Source organism: Varroa jacobsoni, unplaced genomic scaffold, assembly GCF_002532875.2.
Source record: "Varroa jacobsoni isolate VJ856 unplaced genomic scaffold, vjacob_1.0 scaffold_585, whole genome shotgun sequence".
NCBI classification, from domain to species: domain Eukaryota; kingdom Metazoa; phylum Arthropoda; class Arachnida; order Mesostigmata; family Varroidae; genus Varroa; species Varroa jacobsoni.
Genome location: NW_019213487.1, coordinates 16,837 through 35,865, shown reverse-complemented (window position 1 = coordinate 35,865; position 19,029 = coordinate 16,837). Strand labels below are relative to the sequence as shown.

The 19,029-nt window shown below is 41.8% G+C and overlaps 1 protein-coding gene and 1 long non-coding RNA gene across 7 annotated transcripts in view; one reads left to right on the top strand and one right to left on the bottom strand.

Annotated features, from left to right (window-relative positions):
• Positions 1-1,948: 1,948 nt before the first annotated feature.
• Positions 1,949-19,029, top strand: part of LOC111261686 (uncharacterized) — a 30,848-nt gene continuing 13,767 nt past the window's right edge. Inside the window, exons 1-7 of one of the 6 annotated variants that reach the window (XM_022835344.2) lie at positions 1,949-2,041; positions 2,154-2,228; positions 6,959-6,997; positions 7,296-7,334; positions 10,124-10,253; positions 11,897-12,039; positions 12,258-12,394. In XM_022835344.2, the coding sequence (XP_022691079.1) occupies positions 10,168-10,253; positions 11,897-12,039; positions 12,258-12,394 (366 nt within the window). In that variant the 5' untranslated portion in view covers positions 1,949-2,041; positions 2,154-2,228; positions 6,959-6,997; positions 7,296-7,334; positions 10,124-10,167. Of the gene's footprint in view, positions 2,042-2,153; positions 2,229-3,155; positions 3,479-6,955; positions 6,998-7,295; positions 7,335-10,123; positions 10,254-11,896; positions 12,040-12,257; positions 12,395-19,029 lie in introns of those variants that run through there. The other 5 variants (XM_086968796.1, XM_022835341.2, XM_022835342.2 and 2 more) reach the window with 5 other exon arrangements.
• Positions 7,844-18,524, bottom strand: LOC147753296 (uncharacterized). The gene is made up of 6 exons (XR_015311627.1): positions 18,357-18,524; positions 15,185-15,370; positions 14,298-14,763; positions 11,005-11,021; positions 10,051-10,204; positions 7,844-8,161 (listed from the first exon to the last, which is right to left on the bottom strand). It is a non-coding gene; the product is annotated as an uncharacterized LOC147753296 (long non-coding RNA).

The following is a 19,029-nucleotide window of genomic DNA, read 5'->3' as shown; positions in this document are numbered from 1 at the left end:
GTAGCGTGTGTTCGTGCCGCAGCTTCTCTTTGTCGACAAAAGACAGCTAATAGGCCCAACCTCTCATCTGACTCCGTTGTTGAAAAAAGGATGTCACGAAAAAAGGCCGTGGCGACTCTTTAGCAATTGTGCGAGGAGTAACGTGTAAACACGGCGTCTTTGTCAGTTGTTTATTCTATCCGAAGCGGAGAGACCTCCACTTCCCGGCCCCCATCAGCTTTCCATGTGCAGTATTTTTCTCTTTGTCAATAATTCATCAGATTGGTGCGTAGATTCTCGATTATCTGCGACTTTTTCCTTTGTCCTTCTTTCTTAACGAGGAACTCAAATGAGTTCCTCGTTAAGGACACTGGCCGTCACTGGGTAGATGAACTACTTATTGTTATCGCATATCATACTATTGTTTCATCTAATATGTTGCGATTACGGGCTTTCCTCGAAAGTGATGATGATGCTGATTCGTGTATTAGCCTAGTCCATGCACGGAGGTCGAATTTCGGTCACATACAAGGAACAAGTGTGGACTATTGAACCCTTTCAGATGACTGCACGCCTACATAGGCCAGATAGCACAGATGAACAAAACGATAAGAGAGTAGAGCGTTTATCTTCCATAAAAAACGCATTATCATTTGGTGGTATTTAAGTTGAGTTCGTTAATCCAGACACGGTTATCGAATGCGGGAATGGTACGATGAAGAGCGGAAGATGAATTCTGATCTGTACAAATCAGAATGTGGGGTCGGGAAAATGGTAACGTGGGTTCCAGCAAGTATTTGCTTGGCCTACAAGGAGTCGATCGATTGAAAATAGGTCGAATATGGCGCAGAGGAAATCGATGCTTGGAGAAAGCGGTTTCAACAATGGAAGAATACATTTAATCCGGCGTATATCTGTAGTAGTGACCACTGGCGACTGTCATGCAAGGTGATACAGAGATTTCGCCGGCCACCAAATTGCCCGTTGAACGAATGCGGATAGTTACTATTTGCTGGTGATTTTAGTGAAAATCTTTGGTTAGAGAATTCATCATAAGGATGTAAAACGTCAAGTGCTGTAACTCGTAATTTATGATTACTAACTAAGTTTTTGCAAAATGCTTCTCGAAGGAACTTGTGATTGACAGACAACTTGACGCTGTTAGAGATGCTCTCATTAGAGTTTTCTATTGCTTCGATTTGAATATGCTCGTTGAACGCGAAAATAACTTTAGCCCATACACACGTGTCGTTCAAGTAAATTTATCTATTCTGGTGTCAATAACATAAATTGTGATGAATGATTCAATAATGATAAAATGATTCAACGCTTCGAAGATCTACTATATCAGCCTCCTTTAGATAGATCTTTTTTCGAAATAAATAAGCGTACTCTCAATGTTACATTCATACAAATTCTCATGCGTTTCGAAACGGCAGCTACTTTTCTCATCGCTCTGCTCTACAGTTACGCTCTTCTCCTGTATCTTTGCACAAGTGCATACAATTCCAATTAGGTAGCTCAGTACCCTGACAGTTTTCTCAGTAAATCTTTTAATCACATTCGGCACAATGGCGAAATTCTTACCTTACGATCCTTGAAATCAGCTCATTTAGCGGTAAGTGAGGACTTGGCCTATGCGCGGGTCATAAGAATGAGTTTCGCTTGACACGGTACGCTGTCAAATGCTAACCACAATCTAATTCTCACGGGACAGTGCCTCTTCCAGGCGGCCATATTGAGCCAGCTAGGCCAGATAATTACCTAGCTATTTAAGATGCACGTCCACAGCGTATCCGTCAAGTGTTACCGGCTCCGCATCAGAAGTTCAGATGAACTGCCGTTAAAAGAAGAAGGTTGCCCTTGATCGACTGCAGTTACTCGATGCGATTGTCGTGACCTATCCCTCCAGGCTTAGATGCAGGTGCAAATATAGCTCTTTTTGGATCCGTCGCGAAAACCAGCGTGACAATCCTCGACCTGGGTGGTTACTAGCTTTTCCATAGGTTGTTGCTGTTTCTTTGGCCTAAACGAGCTGTTGCGCCCATCGTCCTGCAACAAGGTAACGTGAAAGGAACGCTCGGGTGCTCGCCGAAGGCGGAAATATGTCGTTGTTGATGTTGATGCCGCTACTACCGCTGCTGCTGTTATTGTGTTTGTTGTTTCGATTATAGCTGACGACGAACTAAGCTGAGATTTTCGCGCACCACCTATCACCTCTCGTTTCGAGGAGCCATCGCGTAAACCATGTAAGGTTAGAGTAGCTTGGGTTAACTCCCTTGGCTTTTTCCTTACCATTCGTATCGCCATTAAGATGACCAACCCATAAATGATCGAAAGATAGCCAGCTGTTCGATTTCTACACGACAGTGTGATGTTTACCTATCGAACGAAAGAGAGTACTTAACTACACCTGAACAGTCAGCAGCTAAACGGCGAGTCAGCTGAACTTGATGGCTGGTTCTCGAGCTCTGAAAGACTAAAGTATGTGTATTCGGCAATTCTAAGAAGGGCTGTCTCGCAAACTAAGCAAACGAAGCCATATAGGTTTGTTCATAGCATATTTTCAAGCAGTTTTTGGAAGTGCTCTTAAAAAAAAAATGGCAAAAACTTGTAAGAACGGTACTTTGCTCATGTGATTAGCATTACATTGTTAACTAATGCGGAATATGTTAAGAGAAAAGTTACCTGCACAGTTCGTACACACATATATCGCCACATATATTCTACCCAAAGTTGTAAGCATTAAGGAGCATCTGGTGAGGTGCCCTTACTTCTAATAGAATCGTGTATATCTGTGATATTAGATAAACTCCAAATACTTTCTTTTATCGAATGGTTTCATCCACTGTTTTGGTTAAACTTCCAAATGATGCCAGATTTACGTGCAATTTTACGTAAAATTTCAGCCACTTTATTATAACGTATCGAATTATTGTGTCTGCCTAGCCAATGGCATTGAGCTCATTATGTGGCTGAGAAGGTCGTCGTCGTTTTACAGAACTTCGAGTATACTCATCGTATGTTGAAAGGATTTGATACATAGCTTGATCAGTGTGAAGCGTACCGTATAGTTTTTTATCTATATTATTATATTTTAAGATCTGCGTTATGTTTGTCAATATCTATCAGTGCTTGTTGGCGTTTAGGCCAAAGCTCGACCCGGCTGTCAAAGGTACTATACCACTAATGTTCGACCCTATCGAATTAACGTGTGTAACAGCTTTTGAAGATGAATTTACAACCAATACTAGAAACGTAAATTGGCGCGTTAACTGGGCAGCGAACTATTGGAGGAATTACAACAGTGGAAACTCGACGCAGTGCAAAGCTCATCCAGACTACTCGCTATAGCCGTTATTGGGCGTCTTCTTGTTTTCTTAAGAGCCTCCATATATTAAGTGGCCAACGTTCGCCCTTGCTTTTACGATGAGGTCTTTAACGTTAAATTTCAGCGACATCCTGTTATTGGTTCTTGCCTGTGCCAGCCATTACCCCCGTGAGTAACAGTCCCGTCCTCATAATATAGGTACGTGTAGATATCGCCTACAAACCCATCAAAGTGTCTATCTTTTGAAGTGGAGCCCAAGTGAACATTGCTACCGGGCTGTCACGTTATAAATAGTAGTAGTATCATACCTTCAACAGGCAGTTGTTGCTTGGTGTTGGCCCTGCAGACCATGACCTTTTGATATTGTTTGGTTCGTCAGAGACAATTATTAAGTCTTACCTTTTAAGTGCAAAATTTTAGTAAAACTATAGTAACGCATGAGTGAAGCATCACAGAGTAACTTTTCTCTATCGTAATACGATAGGTGGCTTCGTAGGCTTCATAAATGTCGAAACCGCAATCATACGGGCGGACTGATTTGTTACCAACTTCCAAAGTTCCTGTTGACATCTTATCGATGTCGCGTAGACAGTCGAGAGTACAATGGATTAAAACAGCTATAATAGCGGACCCCTTGTCTCGGGTTTCTAAGTTTGAGAAAGTTAGGCAAGCAGATGTCAGGGTCTAAGCTTTGCAAAAAAATTGTCAATGTTTAGAGAGCTGGCCCAGCAATCCAATCAGTCATCAAATCAGGGACACCCCTGTCAGAAGCTGCTTTGGTGTACAATGATTCTCTGAGCCTAAAATAGAGTAGCAAAGATCCAAATTTGTTCATTTAAGAAGAGATCTGGAACAGACGAGAAAAGAAAACTCTTTATGCTTAATAGATCAACTGAATGCTGGGTTTGAGCCTTATATGATATAACGAGCATGAGATCAGCATAGTTAATTTGGCTCAATAAACTATGGAAGGTCCAGCTGATAGATCGGTCCGTGATAACTGCGATCCCATAGTCATCGAAGCTGCTTAGACCATGTAACTGTTTTATGACAAAAGCTCTGAAATCTGAAAACGGGTTTGCCACTGTGAAACGATCCTATTGAAATAGGTGTTCCAGCATATGTAATTGAATAATAAAAAGCCTTCGAATAAGAATCCAGTGCCTGATCCTGTATACTTCGCGGACACTGAAATGCTCGTTCGCTGTCGCTGTACAACGAATAGTCGGAATCGGTTGTATGGATGGAACGCTGGCCATCAGACCTTGTTACTGCGGTTATTTTCACTTAACATGATTGATATATCTTTGGGAAATTGTCAGCTAGCTCCCAATTCTATCCGGGTACCTGCAGAAGTAATACACACACACACACACACATATGCATATCACTCTAAACGTAGTCCAGATGTGCCTGTGCCGCGAAGTAGCAGAATGGTGCGACCCCTACCGGTACCCGAATAATCACTAACACATGCTAATCAACACTCAACATTTCGTATCAGCAGTACGACGAACATCTCCTAAACCGCTAGAGACAGACAGACAGACAGCCAACCAGCCAGCCAGCCAGTCAGTCAGTCAGTCAGTCAGTCACCTCAAGTATTCAAATACCATCTCTTCTTTCAGCCAATATTGGCTATGCGAGATCGGGTGGTACCTCCCCCTCCCCTACCCGCCGAAATAAAATGGCAGCTGTAGCAGAGTAGCTGCTACGGCTGTGAGTGTTATGTCAAATATTGGCTCAGCCGACCAGTGGAAAGAGAGAAGACCGGACAAAAGGCGACGAACAAGCTCAACTTTGATCCAGGATTTAACAGGGACGCTCTAAGCAATCTCTTCTAGGGATTTTCGTTTTAATCTCTATTTTTCTTCCTGTTTTAGGTTGTAGTGGACGATCGTAGTGAAGGTATACTTACATAGACATATACACAAACATGCAGACGCGCAGATCCTCTGAACATAAACGCATTCAACAGGTGTGCGACATTGGCTGCTACGGCAATAGGCAATACAGGTCAAACGCGGACCAGCGTTGTCGGTGAACGATGCGAGTTTCGATCCTTTGTCTATAGTCAATCACCGCTGCGTACCTCTGCATCTACTTGGCTTGTTGTCACCTCGTTATGTGTAGACGATCTATTCTATACCAATTGAGCCTAACTTGGAGTCCATATCGGACATACGTACGCGTCAAATGTACTATATATATAATAAATGTCAAGGTGCGACTAACAATAAGGCTATCAATCAAGACCTATTCTGTCTTCTTATCTACCTACTATGCCATATGTAATGTATATTTATAAATATATTTTGGCTATCGTATACATACACTGACTGTTTGGGCTGAAAATACACAGGGATAATAGTAGCAGTAATCATGGTGATGGGACGTGTATGCGCAAATGAATAGCGACCGAGTCGGTTACTCCGGAGTAATTTTTTGGCAAATTTATTTGCAAGTGTTTTTTGCTTTGCTTCGTGTTTGACGTCCGATATTTGAATTGTTAGGCATCGCTTCCGCCTGGCCATTTTCAGCGCGAAATGAAGTGCGCAAACTTAGACAATCACGTGTCCTGAAGTTACCTACTGGATTACAACGGGCCAAGCACAAGTCGCTAGATGTTAGCAAGCGTGTGAAAGACGCGTAATTTTCGCTTCGAACCCAAAGAAGCGCGACACCTCGCGCCTCGGATCCAATATATCGACTTTTTTTTCTATTGGGAATTATTGAACAACCCAGTTAATTTGGTTTTTTGTATTAGCGGGAATTGCGTGTCGAAAATAGGCTATGTCAAAGGAACACCACTACATAGATGGTGCTGATGCTCCTTGGGTCCGGCTTGAAAATAGAAAATAAAAACGAAGATCCGGGTCATATGAATGCAAACAATAAAACCATTCGTGGGTACAGCAAGGCTAGTTCTGAATTCTGAATGAATCTCAGAAAATGTGCGAAGGTGCTCTCGATGGCGTACAACATCAATCTTACAAGGTTTAAAATTTAAAAATATGGATATTCAGGGAAAAAACCTCATCAAAAGCACTAAGAATAAATAACTTACACTACCTAATAAAGAAAGAAAGAAAAAAGTATTTGAAATGACTGGCACAAGGGAACTGAGAAGAGAAACCATTTTGGGCAGTGCAAAAACTACCTTGTACGCTTACACAAAAATGAAACCCTGTTCTCAAGACAGACGCTAAGGCTACAATCACTCGGACATTACTGCGACCTTTTTATGGATGGCAAAGATTGAACCAATGTTATAATGCAATTCCATCATATGACATATGGAAACAGCCTCGTCTGAGCTGTACGCATCGATAGCCGTCACTCGATGAGGACTTTCGACCGTAGTTGTTTTGTCTGTAAGTATAATCGACGGGTAGTAATTGCTAATGAATGGACGGACGGGCTTGACGTCAGTCAGATATTGAGATCAGTTTACCATTCAGGAGCGTATTCTTGACGGCAGTATTTTGTTGTATCCACGCGCGTCGCTGAAACGTCACGCGAATTCTAATTTGATTCATTGCCTCGGGAGCGGGGTGAATGCGTGGGCAACAGACCAACTCGGACCCGCAGGCCGAAGGTAAAGATCAATCTAATATTATTTTCATTTGTTTTTTTTTGTTTTAGCAGTGTCCTGTACATCTCTAATTCCGGATGCATTGACCGCAAGTACGTGTTATGTGCGAAAGTGTTTCGGTAGGAGCTAAGCTAGCAAAAACAAATCCAGTATAATACTTTCACGTTCGAGCATAAAAATTCGATGTGATTAACTTCGATTTATTCCTAACCTACAAAACAGTGTCTTTACTACAAAGAATTTCGGACATCCTATAATACCTAATGCGGTAGTTGCTGTTGTTGTTGTTGTTGTTGTTCTCACGGTACCTGGTGCCTGTTCCGCTTGCAGCCGTTAGCGGATACGACACCTGTCTTTAGATGACTCTAATCATTATTCATTGTATTTCAGATATTTCTACTATAGAAACTTACGCTGAACGTTCTCGAGGTAAGCTCATCTTAAATGAGGACTTTGTGCTGACTCACCTACGTAATGAGCTTTATAATAAGATAACAACGTTTTGTGTGTTCTCGTATAACGGAAAAGAAAATACTATATAATTCTGACTCAATCAAGAACGTCGAGTATGTAAGCAATTATTTTCGTACATACTCAATATGAGAACTTTCAAGTTGAGAAATATAATATTGCTTCACCATTGTTGACAACTATAGGACTGTTCGTGCTTTAGTAGTAAGTTCCTTAATTGTGCCTTTCGCCTCTGGCTTCGCAGGCAGCACCTTGCTCTTGCACCAGAGTTCGTGCAGAAAGCAATCCGTAGTTGAACTATTTCAACTTGATTTTTTTTCTGCACGAACTCTAGTGCAAAAGCAAGGTGTCGCCTGCAAAGCCGGAGGCCAAACGCACAATTAAGGAACACAAACAGTCCTATAGTTGTTAACAATGGTGAAGCTATTTCACTCGTTTATCTATGTATAGGTATGCAGTACTCTCGAAAAAGTGGCGACATTTTATCATTAAAGCCGAGTTAAAGCCACAAATGTAGCCTGCTATGTTACAGTCGTACAACCCGCAATGAAAAAAGACCCGTAAACGCAGCAAGATTTTACAGTATTTGCAACAATTTGATGCTCAATATTGAGCCTTCCTTTTCATTGGGCCTAATTGATAAGCTCGTAAAGCTGCTCCACGGTCTGACAATGGATGTCCATAACCATAGTTTAATTCCACCGAGGAAAGATTCCACCAAGGAAAAGAGAAAAGAATGCCCATGCTGCTGCTTTGGTTAATCTGCAGCTGCGTAACAAGAATGGCTGAAAATAAACTGATTATGTGTTATGGTATATCCTTTTTGCTTTGAAACAGTATTGCCGTAATCAATTGTTAACAGTGATCAAGTTAAAATTGAAACCTTTTAAATATTATCTGGGTGTTATCATCAGCCTTATGCTCATTACCCATCGTACTAGATGTCTTCAAGTAACGTGAGAGTATTGAAGAGCCTTTCTGTTTGACAAGGACCTGGTTTCTATGTGGGTCACCTTTAGAACACCCCAATGTACAAAACTCCTTGGTGAGCGGTTACTGCGCCCGTGAAGGTAATGCCGCCCCCAGACTCCGCCGCATAACACCCTACAACAGCTCTGAGTTGGTCGGACACCGCCAACCATAGGTCTTTTCATTGTCCGTAAATACGCCTGCCGGACAAGTGCTCAAGTGGTGGGAAGGTACGCTAGACTTGTGGTATAAACCGCGTCGGCAAAAGCGGCCCGATATCTACTCTCCTACACTATACAACGCTTTATTCGTTCTATTGCGTTTCATTGCGTTGTTGTTTATAACGATTTCAATAACTCGTCATGCCAAAGTGAAATCCAAGTTAGGTACCTTTGAAGAACATTGCATCGAACTATCTAGAAACATGCTTTGCTTACTGTATTAGTCGATGTCATTGTTTGTTTTTATTTTTTCATGCGGATCCTTAAGCAACGTTCATATGTTACCACCACAATGGTCGAAATCATTTACTGGTTTCGGTCTCTTAAAGCTGCACATCCATAGTCCTCGATGAATATGGCTAGGCTCTCCTATAGAATAGGCATCGATACTAAGTTTGTCTATGTGTGTTGAAAAAAAGTGTTGTAAATTGTGCTGCGTTCCACTCGGCGCGATCAGATTGATCTTGTTCGAGAAACAGGCCCTAGAACTGTTGTTGTCGGGCTAGTTAGCCAGCAAAACTCAACAAATACCTAACATGGGCATTCTCACTTGAGCTAGGGGTCTCTAGCCCAGCAGGGGGTGCACTACGCATAGAATCTGGGAGCGTTTAGAAGGAGCGGACGTACGGGGCGTATAGCACAGAGACGTAGGCGTTTCTGATAACCCGCGTTGCTCGTGGGCGTACAAGGACGTGCTGTGAGTTAGTCCGAGAAGAGGAACGAGGGAGTGCTCATGCTAACGCTTCAGCAGCTCCTTCTGCCAATTCAAACTTGCGGTTGACTCAGTTAACGTGCTGATATTGATCGTTGCTTAGATACCGTAACCAGAACGACTCTACAACTACTTCGGATGTTTAGCTAGACGAGTGCTGTCAAACGAAGCGTGCATTTGAATCTACTCGTTAACGGAGTGCTTCTTCTATTGGTTCTCTTAAATAAATAGAATGAGAAAAAAGAAATCGCTGACATCGTTTCGTGTTATCTTGACAATTAATCGTGATGCGTATCCCGCATGGAGGAGCAGAAACACTTAGGTAATGAAGTTTTGAATCATGCTTTGAAATGCTTAGGTAACTGTGACCTTAGCTTTTATGGGTCTCCTGTTCAGTTTGCTGTTGAGACATGACCTATCTAAAATGAAGAATTTAATTCAAGCCCTCAGGATCTAGCTGATTTAAAAAACAGTCCGCTTCTAATTTAGAGATGTGAGATTCTGTTGAATGAGTAACGTTGCACCGTGGTATTAAAGGTGGTAACCGAATCGGCAAGGCTAACATACATAACTTTGAAGTAGCTAGTAACGATCGAATGTTTCTATGCTATGTTTATTCCTAAGAAAGCATGAAAACTGTCAAATGTTTGTACTTAAGCATTAAATCATGTAAAAGCGTTCCTATATGCATTTTTTTAACATGGAAAATTCGAGCCGTTGCCGTGGCTCAGATTCTCTGAACATACTGAGTTCTAAATCAGATTTTACTTACCAACTGCAAACATACGTAGATCGATACATACAAACAAATAACAATCAACTTTCATGCGACTCTGATGAACTAGGAGTAATTCTCAAGGATCGATGCGGCGTTATTCGACATCCAGACATGACGATGTTATACGGCGTTGACCGATTCATCGTTACTGCAACGCACCACACGGATAGAGTGGTCTTTTTCATTTATGAGCAAGAGTACGTACCGTCAAATTCGGTTATTATGGCAATGCACTGCGTCGTCAAACTTGCTAGTCATAATCAGAATATAATTTTGCTTTATTTATCTTTTTTAAATCAATTCTCCACATGTACGACATTTTGTTGGCCTGTGTGAACTGGCTAACCATTTAGGACCTTACATTATACACAACACGTGCTCCTGCTTTTATACGTTTACTGCTTACGTAAACAGAGAGAGACCTATGTTGATCAGTAGCCATAACACGCGTCATCTTATTGCATACGTACTAGATCTTTTCAGCTCAGTAGATAGCAATATAGAAAAGCGATAAAAGGATTTGAATAAGGTCTGTAGTATAGATTGTGGTAAATGCTAAATATATCGTCCAGGGTTAGTATCCTCTGTCCGCAAGAGAATCTACTGTATTGTACGTGTAGTAGTTTGCTTACTAAGTTTGGAAATGCATAAGTTCATCTAGGTTTGAATTCCGACGTCCCGCTCCCTGCTTAAAAGCAACTAAGGGCCTAAAATTTTGTTACGAAGAACCAGTCAAGATTAAAGATAAACTTCGTATTCGTAAGTGCTTAAGCCTTTACTAGATAAGTAAGTCTCACACGAAGAACGAACGTTCTGACAAAATACACGTACCATCGAAAAGTTGCACTTCGATCCAAAGGCCGTAAATATGTCTATAATTCTTAAAATTTATGTTTAAGCCTACCTAACAAAAACTGTCAATTCATTTTAAGAAGAAATCTTACTTACCCATCTTACTCATGAGCCTGCGTGAATAAAGCAAAATCATATGATTACTATTATATTTTATGTATGGAATATTTGAATCAGGTTGTTGCCGTCATCCGGCGTTTTTCTCTAGCAAAGCAACTCATCTCATGCTGTTATTTGTTCCTTTCTAGCCTATAGTCCTTCATATGTCCAGCACATGTTTTCACATTAGCAAGAAGTTAAATCTGAACTTCTTGCTAATGTGAAGCAGGCATGGTTTGATTTAGCCTGTTACGCGTTTACCCGGTTGCAGTCATCCTGGTTAAACTACTACGATTTTCCCGTTACAACTCTTTACATTCTATCTTCAAAGCTCAATACATTGTTCGAGTCATTTAATGGCCTTATTATGTAATCCTTTTAGCAGTTTTTTTTTAATAATTCAATGGCCTTGCTATGACTGTTACGATATCTGCGTTCTGTAACTTGGCAGTTGATCCGTTAGCATGCCGGCATCAGCGATGCCGTTCTCGAATCCAATGAATTAAGTTACGAATTTTCTAGTGTTGACCCATTACCCAATCATGATTGCTTTACTATTATCAAATGATGAGCTTTGAATAGACCCACAAACCGTAGTCTACCCGAAAAATCAACCAAGGAAAAAACGAATGAGTCGTGTTGATGTACCTACACAGAAAAGATAGAAATCGATCTTTTTTTTTCTAAGACTGGCACTTAGTGTCTACTATACAGAGCCCATTTCTCTCAGTTATACGGCTCTTGCCATTCGATTATTCTCGTAAACTCCACGAGATATATTTAAAACCGTTTTTAAAACACAATCCCAAGTTTCTTTCAGGCTCATGAATATTTTAGTTTATTGTGGCTTCTAATAAAATACGAACAATATTCTTGTGGTGATTTGTAGGGATGATGCCAGTTTTAAGACCGACGCCCCGCTACCCCCCTATCCAAAATATCCAATAATCTCCGAAAAAAACACCGCTGAGATTCATTTTCGTGAGGACAGCAGAGCCCGAATATCACTTTTCTACCGCATTTTGAACATTGGTATGCTAAATTTAATTTGACGGAGTTACCCTTACCCGAATTATTGCCAGCTATCCATATCTAGACCGACGTAGAATAGAGAATTTCTAAGCTTGATTTTCGTTCGTGGAATAAAAAATGGTAAGGATACGCATATATATATGGAAAAAACCTGACATAACTGTTGATTATAGTTTTTGCCATAGGCTGAAAGCAGTCTTTTCGAAAACTAACTGTAGGCGACTTCGGAAACGCTGAAAGTCTTCGGAGGCTGCTCTGTAGAGGGAGGGAAGGCCGGTGCCAGCCGCGTTCAAGACAGCGTTCTACAGACATACATTATCTTCTGCTCACGTTTCCAACGGATTTTATGGGTGAGGTTAGTGTCACGGCAGATTAATGGGTACGGGCATATATGGCATAATTTTTACACAAATTTAACATTAAAATGTACGTAAAGTACATATTTGATGAAAAACTAATCCAAGTTCGTGTATTTTTCCATTCTCTAAAGCCCAATGCATTAGCTAGTTGCGATTTGAAAGGGGCCAGCCACAAGGAACTAAATAATATTTTTTTTTTATGTTGAATTGCATGCTACTGTCTATGTACAGACATAGAAGGGCATCATAGTTTTCTATCAAAACTCTTAGGCTTTGATGAATCTTTACTAGAGCTGCTTGAATTTCTGAACGACCTCTGTCAAAATAAAGTATCACCTGCAGCTGTCACTACTTACAGAGCCGATCCTCTGAAGATATATATATCTTATGTTTAAAATATTTATATGTTAATAAATAAAATAATAATAAAAAACCTCATGTGCATGTAGCCGATGTAGTGGCTTGCACAGTTTCGATCGATTAAGACATGTTCCTATATAACGTGTCAATCACTGAAGCTCCATTAAAAATAGCATGCACGCCAATAGCTACGACATCGCAAATAAGCTGCTCTCTGAAGATGAATATTTCTGAATCTGATTGTGCAGCTCAGCTACGGCAAACGGAGAGTAGCAACAGAGATTCAACGGCACCACGATAACAATGGTAGTGATCTTCATTAAGCTAGTAATGGACTCTCAACATTACTACAGACGACCATCTCTGCTGGTTACCATCCTGTCGCCCATGATAAATATAGTCAACGTGTCGGTTGGTGACAACATTTTAACAATGTGTCGTCATCCTCGGCATCATTTTGGCGAAAAATCTTACGTTAAATATTTATTAGCTATTATAGCGCACCTGCCTATATATGCCCGCGTGTGCCTAGGTGTGTGTGTGAAGAGAAATCTACATCGGATTACCTCTATCCGATAGCAGTTACATGTGGGGATCGTAAATCATGTTTTCGACAAGGCGTGAACTAACCGCCAAACGTACGAACGCTGCGAACGAAAACGATGTAGCTATTTTTGCTTTAACTCCCTTCTTTGGGTTTTGTGGGAGGAGATGGGGTTGCCCAGAAAAAAACTGAGTTGAAGCCACGGACAACGACATATCGCACGCCTTCGGGCTTCAGCGCCCAAATGGGTTTCCCATTTCGTATGCTGAAAGCTTAACTGCCTCACAACGTCCGTTCGAGTCGACGCAGTTAATGAAGAACGTGCCGTGACTAACAAACGGGGTCTTGGCGTAAGTATCCAAGAGAATTGCATTTCCTGTCTAACAAACGGTCATACCGTAAATCGACGCAGTGTTTTTGTGGAAGGGGGCTGGTAAGTTAACAAATAGCTACAAGCCCTCATCGACGCGCCATTACTGCTAAGGTTATCTTTGTTGTTTCCTTGTTGACGACGTTTGTTGAGAACCACAGGCAAAAAAGCGGGAAACACAAGAACCAGATATTACAGTTGCTCTCTCCAGACGGGGTGTGCCCGTAGTCAGCTATAGCTGCCATGTTATCTACATTTACAATTGTAGGAAAGATAAATATCGTTGTCATCTGTACCATCCTCTTTGTCCTGCGAATCAAACTTTGTTGTTCAAACAAAGTTTGAGTCGTAGTTGACCACTGATCGCGAACAAGCTGGCCACTTTGGTCAGCTTTTGCGTATAACGACAGCTGAACTGTACTCTGTATTGGTGCACATATTTTGCAATGGACGCTCGATGTTCGTACTGCATTAAGTACTGTTCTCGCTATTCATGCATACATTATAAACACGCTTTGTCGTGCTTCTTCCCGCCATCCAACTGCCTATTGAAAATTTTCTGGAGATAGTAGAGAAACAGAAAGCTTTAACGATACAAACACTTACTGTACAGAATGATCCGTACCATACTGATGAGTGATGAGTAATAGCGTAGCCAACTGCTACGCCGGTCTCAATTACGCGTATTATGTTCTGTGTCCATTCGCGGCAGCCGTATAGCTGTCAGCCCTGAATCGGACGGCGCAGGATGCCTCGTAGCCTATGATACGAAGACAGCTGCTGAAGAAGTAGGTAGAGCCGATATTAATACATATTGTATGGCACTGATGTATTCATGAGGTGGACCGGATGGGGCAACTAAGGAGCTATACGTGGCAGGTTGACTGGCTTGAGAACCGAGGCCTCTAACTGAGCGCCTGCTCTATAGCGTTCACTGGCCCTCTAGGGGCGAACAGGATAAAAGGCTTGCCATTGGCCAGGATACCATAACAGATGGGTCCTCCATTGGTCCGGGTGGTCATGCGGGTTGTCACGATTGCTCATTGATCGCTGATGTCGTAGTTGAGTTGTCTCTCCACGATCTTCGTTAGCTAAGCGGGGCGCGCATTGGATATCGAAGAGTTAAAAAAAAGCAGCATGGAGCAGACTTCTGCATCAGCATGAAAGCGCTGTGATTACATTAATTGCCTGTGTGCCCATTGGCACAGATACGGCTGGTTAGTAGCTAAATGGAGACATATTGAGAGCGTGTTCGCCCGCGCAGAGAAACAGAAACTCTCACAGAAACCCTTTACAAGTGACAGACAGTATAGGCTTGTGTATATCTATCTATACATGCTCGAATGTGATGCGACGGCCTGTCAAGGAAATTCTTTTGAGGAAAACTCAAATGCCCACGGATGTTGGACGTATTTTACAGACTATTTGGAAAACTTTTGAAAACGGTTACGTTTAGAACTACGCGCCTGCTTTTGATAGGACAGAAAAGTAACCTGCCCCCGGTATACTTACATGTTAGATGCTTTCCTTATATAGCGGACTGTGTCGAAGTAGATAATTGAAAAGCTGTTTATTACGCCTTGCTTAGCGGTGATTGTGTCATTTTTATGCCAACAAACAAGGGCGAGTTTGCTGTTGTCGTTTCAATATAGAATTTATCCTGATGTAGGGTTGACCTCGGCGTCCTTCTCGGATGCTCTATATTAGATGGGTATACAGAAGCGTGGCGATACATGAGTTAACGTTACTAAAAGAAAGCGTATGAACCAGGCCAATCAGAGAAGGCCTTTATTTGACATTAACTCGGCTTAACTCAGTTTCAAAGGCGAACGCAACAACGCACATCTTAGCCCTTCGACCCACTTACCGCGACTCTCGAAATATGCTGTTATATCTCCAGGAAATACTTTCCTTCTGAAACCTAACAAACCTAGTCAAAACTCACAGATGTACGGATTTGTCTTCAAAAGTCAATGAAACTAAGGTTGGCTATTCGTTTGTTCGCACTGAATGGTAATAGTTAGGAGATTTGGTAAACCCTAGCACACGGTCCATTGACCATTAACAAATCTATTCACAACATAATCGTGCTTACCTTGCTGACTCAAGCCGTAAACGCTTAATTATGTTCAAGTTGTTACCAAAATATACGAAAGCAAGAAGAAACTATTCGTATAATATCCCTTCATTTTCTATATTTTTTAAGTGAGCTGCGCTGTGTTCTTAATACTCACGTCTCCTTAGTTCTATATTAAATGCATGCCGTTTTGCCATATGCCTCAAAGAGAACGCTCTGTTATAACAACGATGGTAGTGAAAACATTTCGTGCAAAAAATAGCTTTACGCTGACCATTATAACGTAAGGCGATTTTCATCGCCTTCAGCAATTGTTGGGTGCCACTATCTTCCGATCTTCGATGAAGACAAGCCTATTTTTCCTCACGAGCCCTCACTTCGGAAGGATGGACGGTGCTTCAAAGGCGCGCCCTAACTGACTTCATTTGGTTGCGCTACCTCGTTAGTGGCGATGACAGCCGCTGAAAAAGGCTATTGGCGAAGACGCGAACGATAGCTGACGCCGGCAGAAACCTTACTGACAGCGAAGAGAAACAAAAAGTCGAAATAGCATTGAACGCTACTCACGTCGAACAGTCTTCGGTGGCCTCAACAGTTTCGGTCTACTCGATCGTAGTACGGGCCTCTTTTTTCTTTAAAAAAGGAAAAACCTGTATACAGCAACGGATAGAAAGAAACCAATGACTATGAGAAGCTTAGCTGGCGTCTCGTACGCACCGTGACACATCGTAGTACGTGGTCACTAACAGCCGCCGATGCTGGTTGTGGCCAGAGTGTAGTGAGCTCTCGCGCAGTATATATCAAAAAAACAAGCGAAAAATCGCTGGTCTATCAGAACGACGACTCACAAAGATTTGGGAAAGTTCTGGTTAAGGTGAGGAAAGGCAACGAGATCTGAAGGTTATAAAAGTGGTTCAACAAGAGACGACAACAATAACAACAGCAATAGCAACAACGAAGCCAAAGGGATCATTGGCAAAAACGGATCAACAGTTTCGGGCAGTCATCGACCAACAAGCAAAAACCGATTGGATCGGGTACCGTGGATAGTCTTCAGCCTGTGTCTTCACCGGCGTAAAAAACGTGGAGATTCCGTTGAACAAACACAAGAGTACTACGATCCGGTCATCTAAGCGACGGTTAGCGCTACCATTTGCTGCAGTTATTGCTGCTGTCGATGTACAGGGTTAGTGCTCCGGATAAGTGACTCGGTGGATCATACGTGAGCCTCTCGATCGACCTAAACAGACCTTGACCGCAGGTAGCACGCCATGGAACGGAGTAGCCAGCGTCTTTGCCAACCATCGCAACTAATAGTTATCATCACAACCAGCAGAACGAGAACAGCGAGTAACAGAAGCAAAATTGGGAAAAAGCAGATGAAAAAGCATAAAAATTCGCTTTAAGTCTAGCTAGCTTTAGTCAGACGGATCCGACGCAGGTAAAACAGGCGAATCGAAGCAAATAAGGCAACTGAAATATAAATAGAAGGGAGCAACAGGATAATGCTAAAAGAACTAAAAGCCAAATGCGACAAAGAATAACAAATTAAAAAATGAAAGGAAAGGTGCGAACCAGGCTGATAGGCTGACGAATGCAGAGAAAATGTTGGTTCTCAGAGCCCAGCCATGACCATCGCAAAGGCCATATTCGGACATCCACAATACAAACAAACATAGATAAAGCAGCCGCAGTAATTGACGTTTGTAAGAAAAAACAAACGGGTAATAGGTAAGCAACTATGCGCGTTTTACACCGTAAGAGCGTCTGTGGACTATTAAACACACAGAAGAACGTTTATATAGAGAGGTAAATCGGTCGATCAATGTAAAGTGTGGACGAAGACAATGAAAAAGAACAGGAAGGACAAGAAATACGAAATGGAAAAATAAACAGAAAGGGCTCTTGGTGGTAAGCCTTGTGCCGATCGATAAATATTGTATATATAGGGCCATTGTGTGCATGCGTGTGTGTTCTTACATTTGCGATAACGATTTCAAATTCGGCTTGAGCAAATGTGTGTGTGAAGTGTGACGGAAAAGCTGAAACTGGTCATTCTGATCAAGCCGCAGAGGGTCATAAATGTAAAGGAGATGTTTGCCGATAACAGCCAGAAACTGATTATTGAGGTTTGACTCAATAAGAGAAATAAACAGATTTTTGATGTATCACCAAGCAGCTGTTAACAGACAGATCTACAGGCATATAAAATGAAGATTTACGTACGAAACGTCGTCGTACGTTTTTAGTCAACGTCGAACGACTTACTCGTTCGAAATTATAGCAAAGTAAGCAGACGGCATAGGACACAGGTAGGTTCATTACAAACTGCGCGTAGAATGACAACAAGGGTAATTCCTGCAATGCATCCAGCAAGTATGCTCTGCAATTTGTACAATGTTAACACAGTGAGCGCAAGTGCGACCCCTAGACGAAGACTGATCACGGCTGCACGAAGGCGTGAGCAACTTCAGGTACCTTGAAATGTTTTGAGATTCAGAAAAAACCGGGATTGCCTTTAGAGCTAGCCAAACAGCATCGTGGGAAGGGACGAAAACGTTTTTTATGCGCAGTAGCCCATCAAGTAAATAGGAAAGTGATACATACTATATATAGTGATATAGAGGAACGTCTCTGTAGACACCAGGATCGCTGTCTGTGAAACCAACACTGCCACAAGATCGACATGTTATATAACTTTCTCGGTAGGAAAGTTCGAATGAAAGCTTCGCAGAACTAATCTGTGAGAGTAATACAAGTGTATTTTGGCTGAATTGGCCCTTCGTTGTTTAACGAAAAATTATGCCGAGACGCTCAAGCCGAAAATATCAGTTACTCGGCTCCTTCCTACTGGCGATACACTCAATTTGGTCCTTACCGCAGCACGAATAATAGGCTTTTAGTGCGGACAATTAGCAATGGGAAATCAATGGAATCAAGCCATTGCGAAGAGTCCTAATACTACAACGTGTTTTCATTGCTAAAGATCTCTTATATTCATTTGGTTTTCTCTGTTTGTCTGTCCTAAAGTTGTCGACGGACACCCATATCTATGTTACGCACTTGAACAATTCGGAACATCACTACCCCGTAAGCGGACCTCCCTTTTGATCGACACGGTTAGATCACGTTAAACCGTACATTCGTTGTGGAGGAGATATATCGGCCTTATTCAATAGCATCGACAATAAGGTATTGAACAACTAACGTTAAGTTGGCTAATTAACTTCATATAAAATGCCGCGCCATCTGAATCTATTCTGCTGATACGCCCAACTGA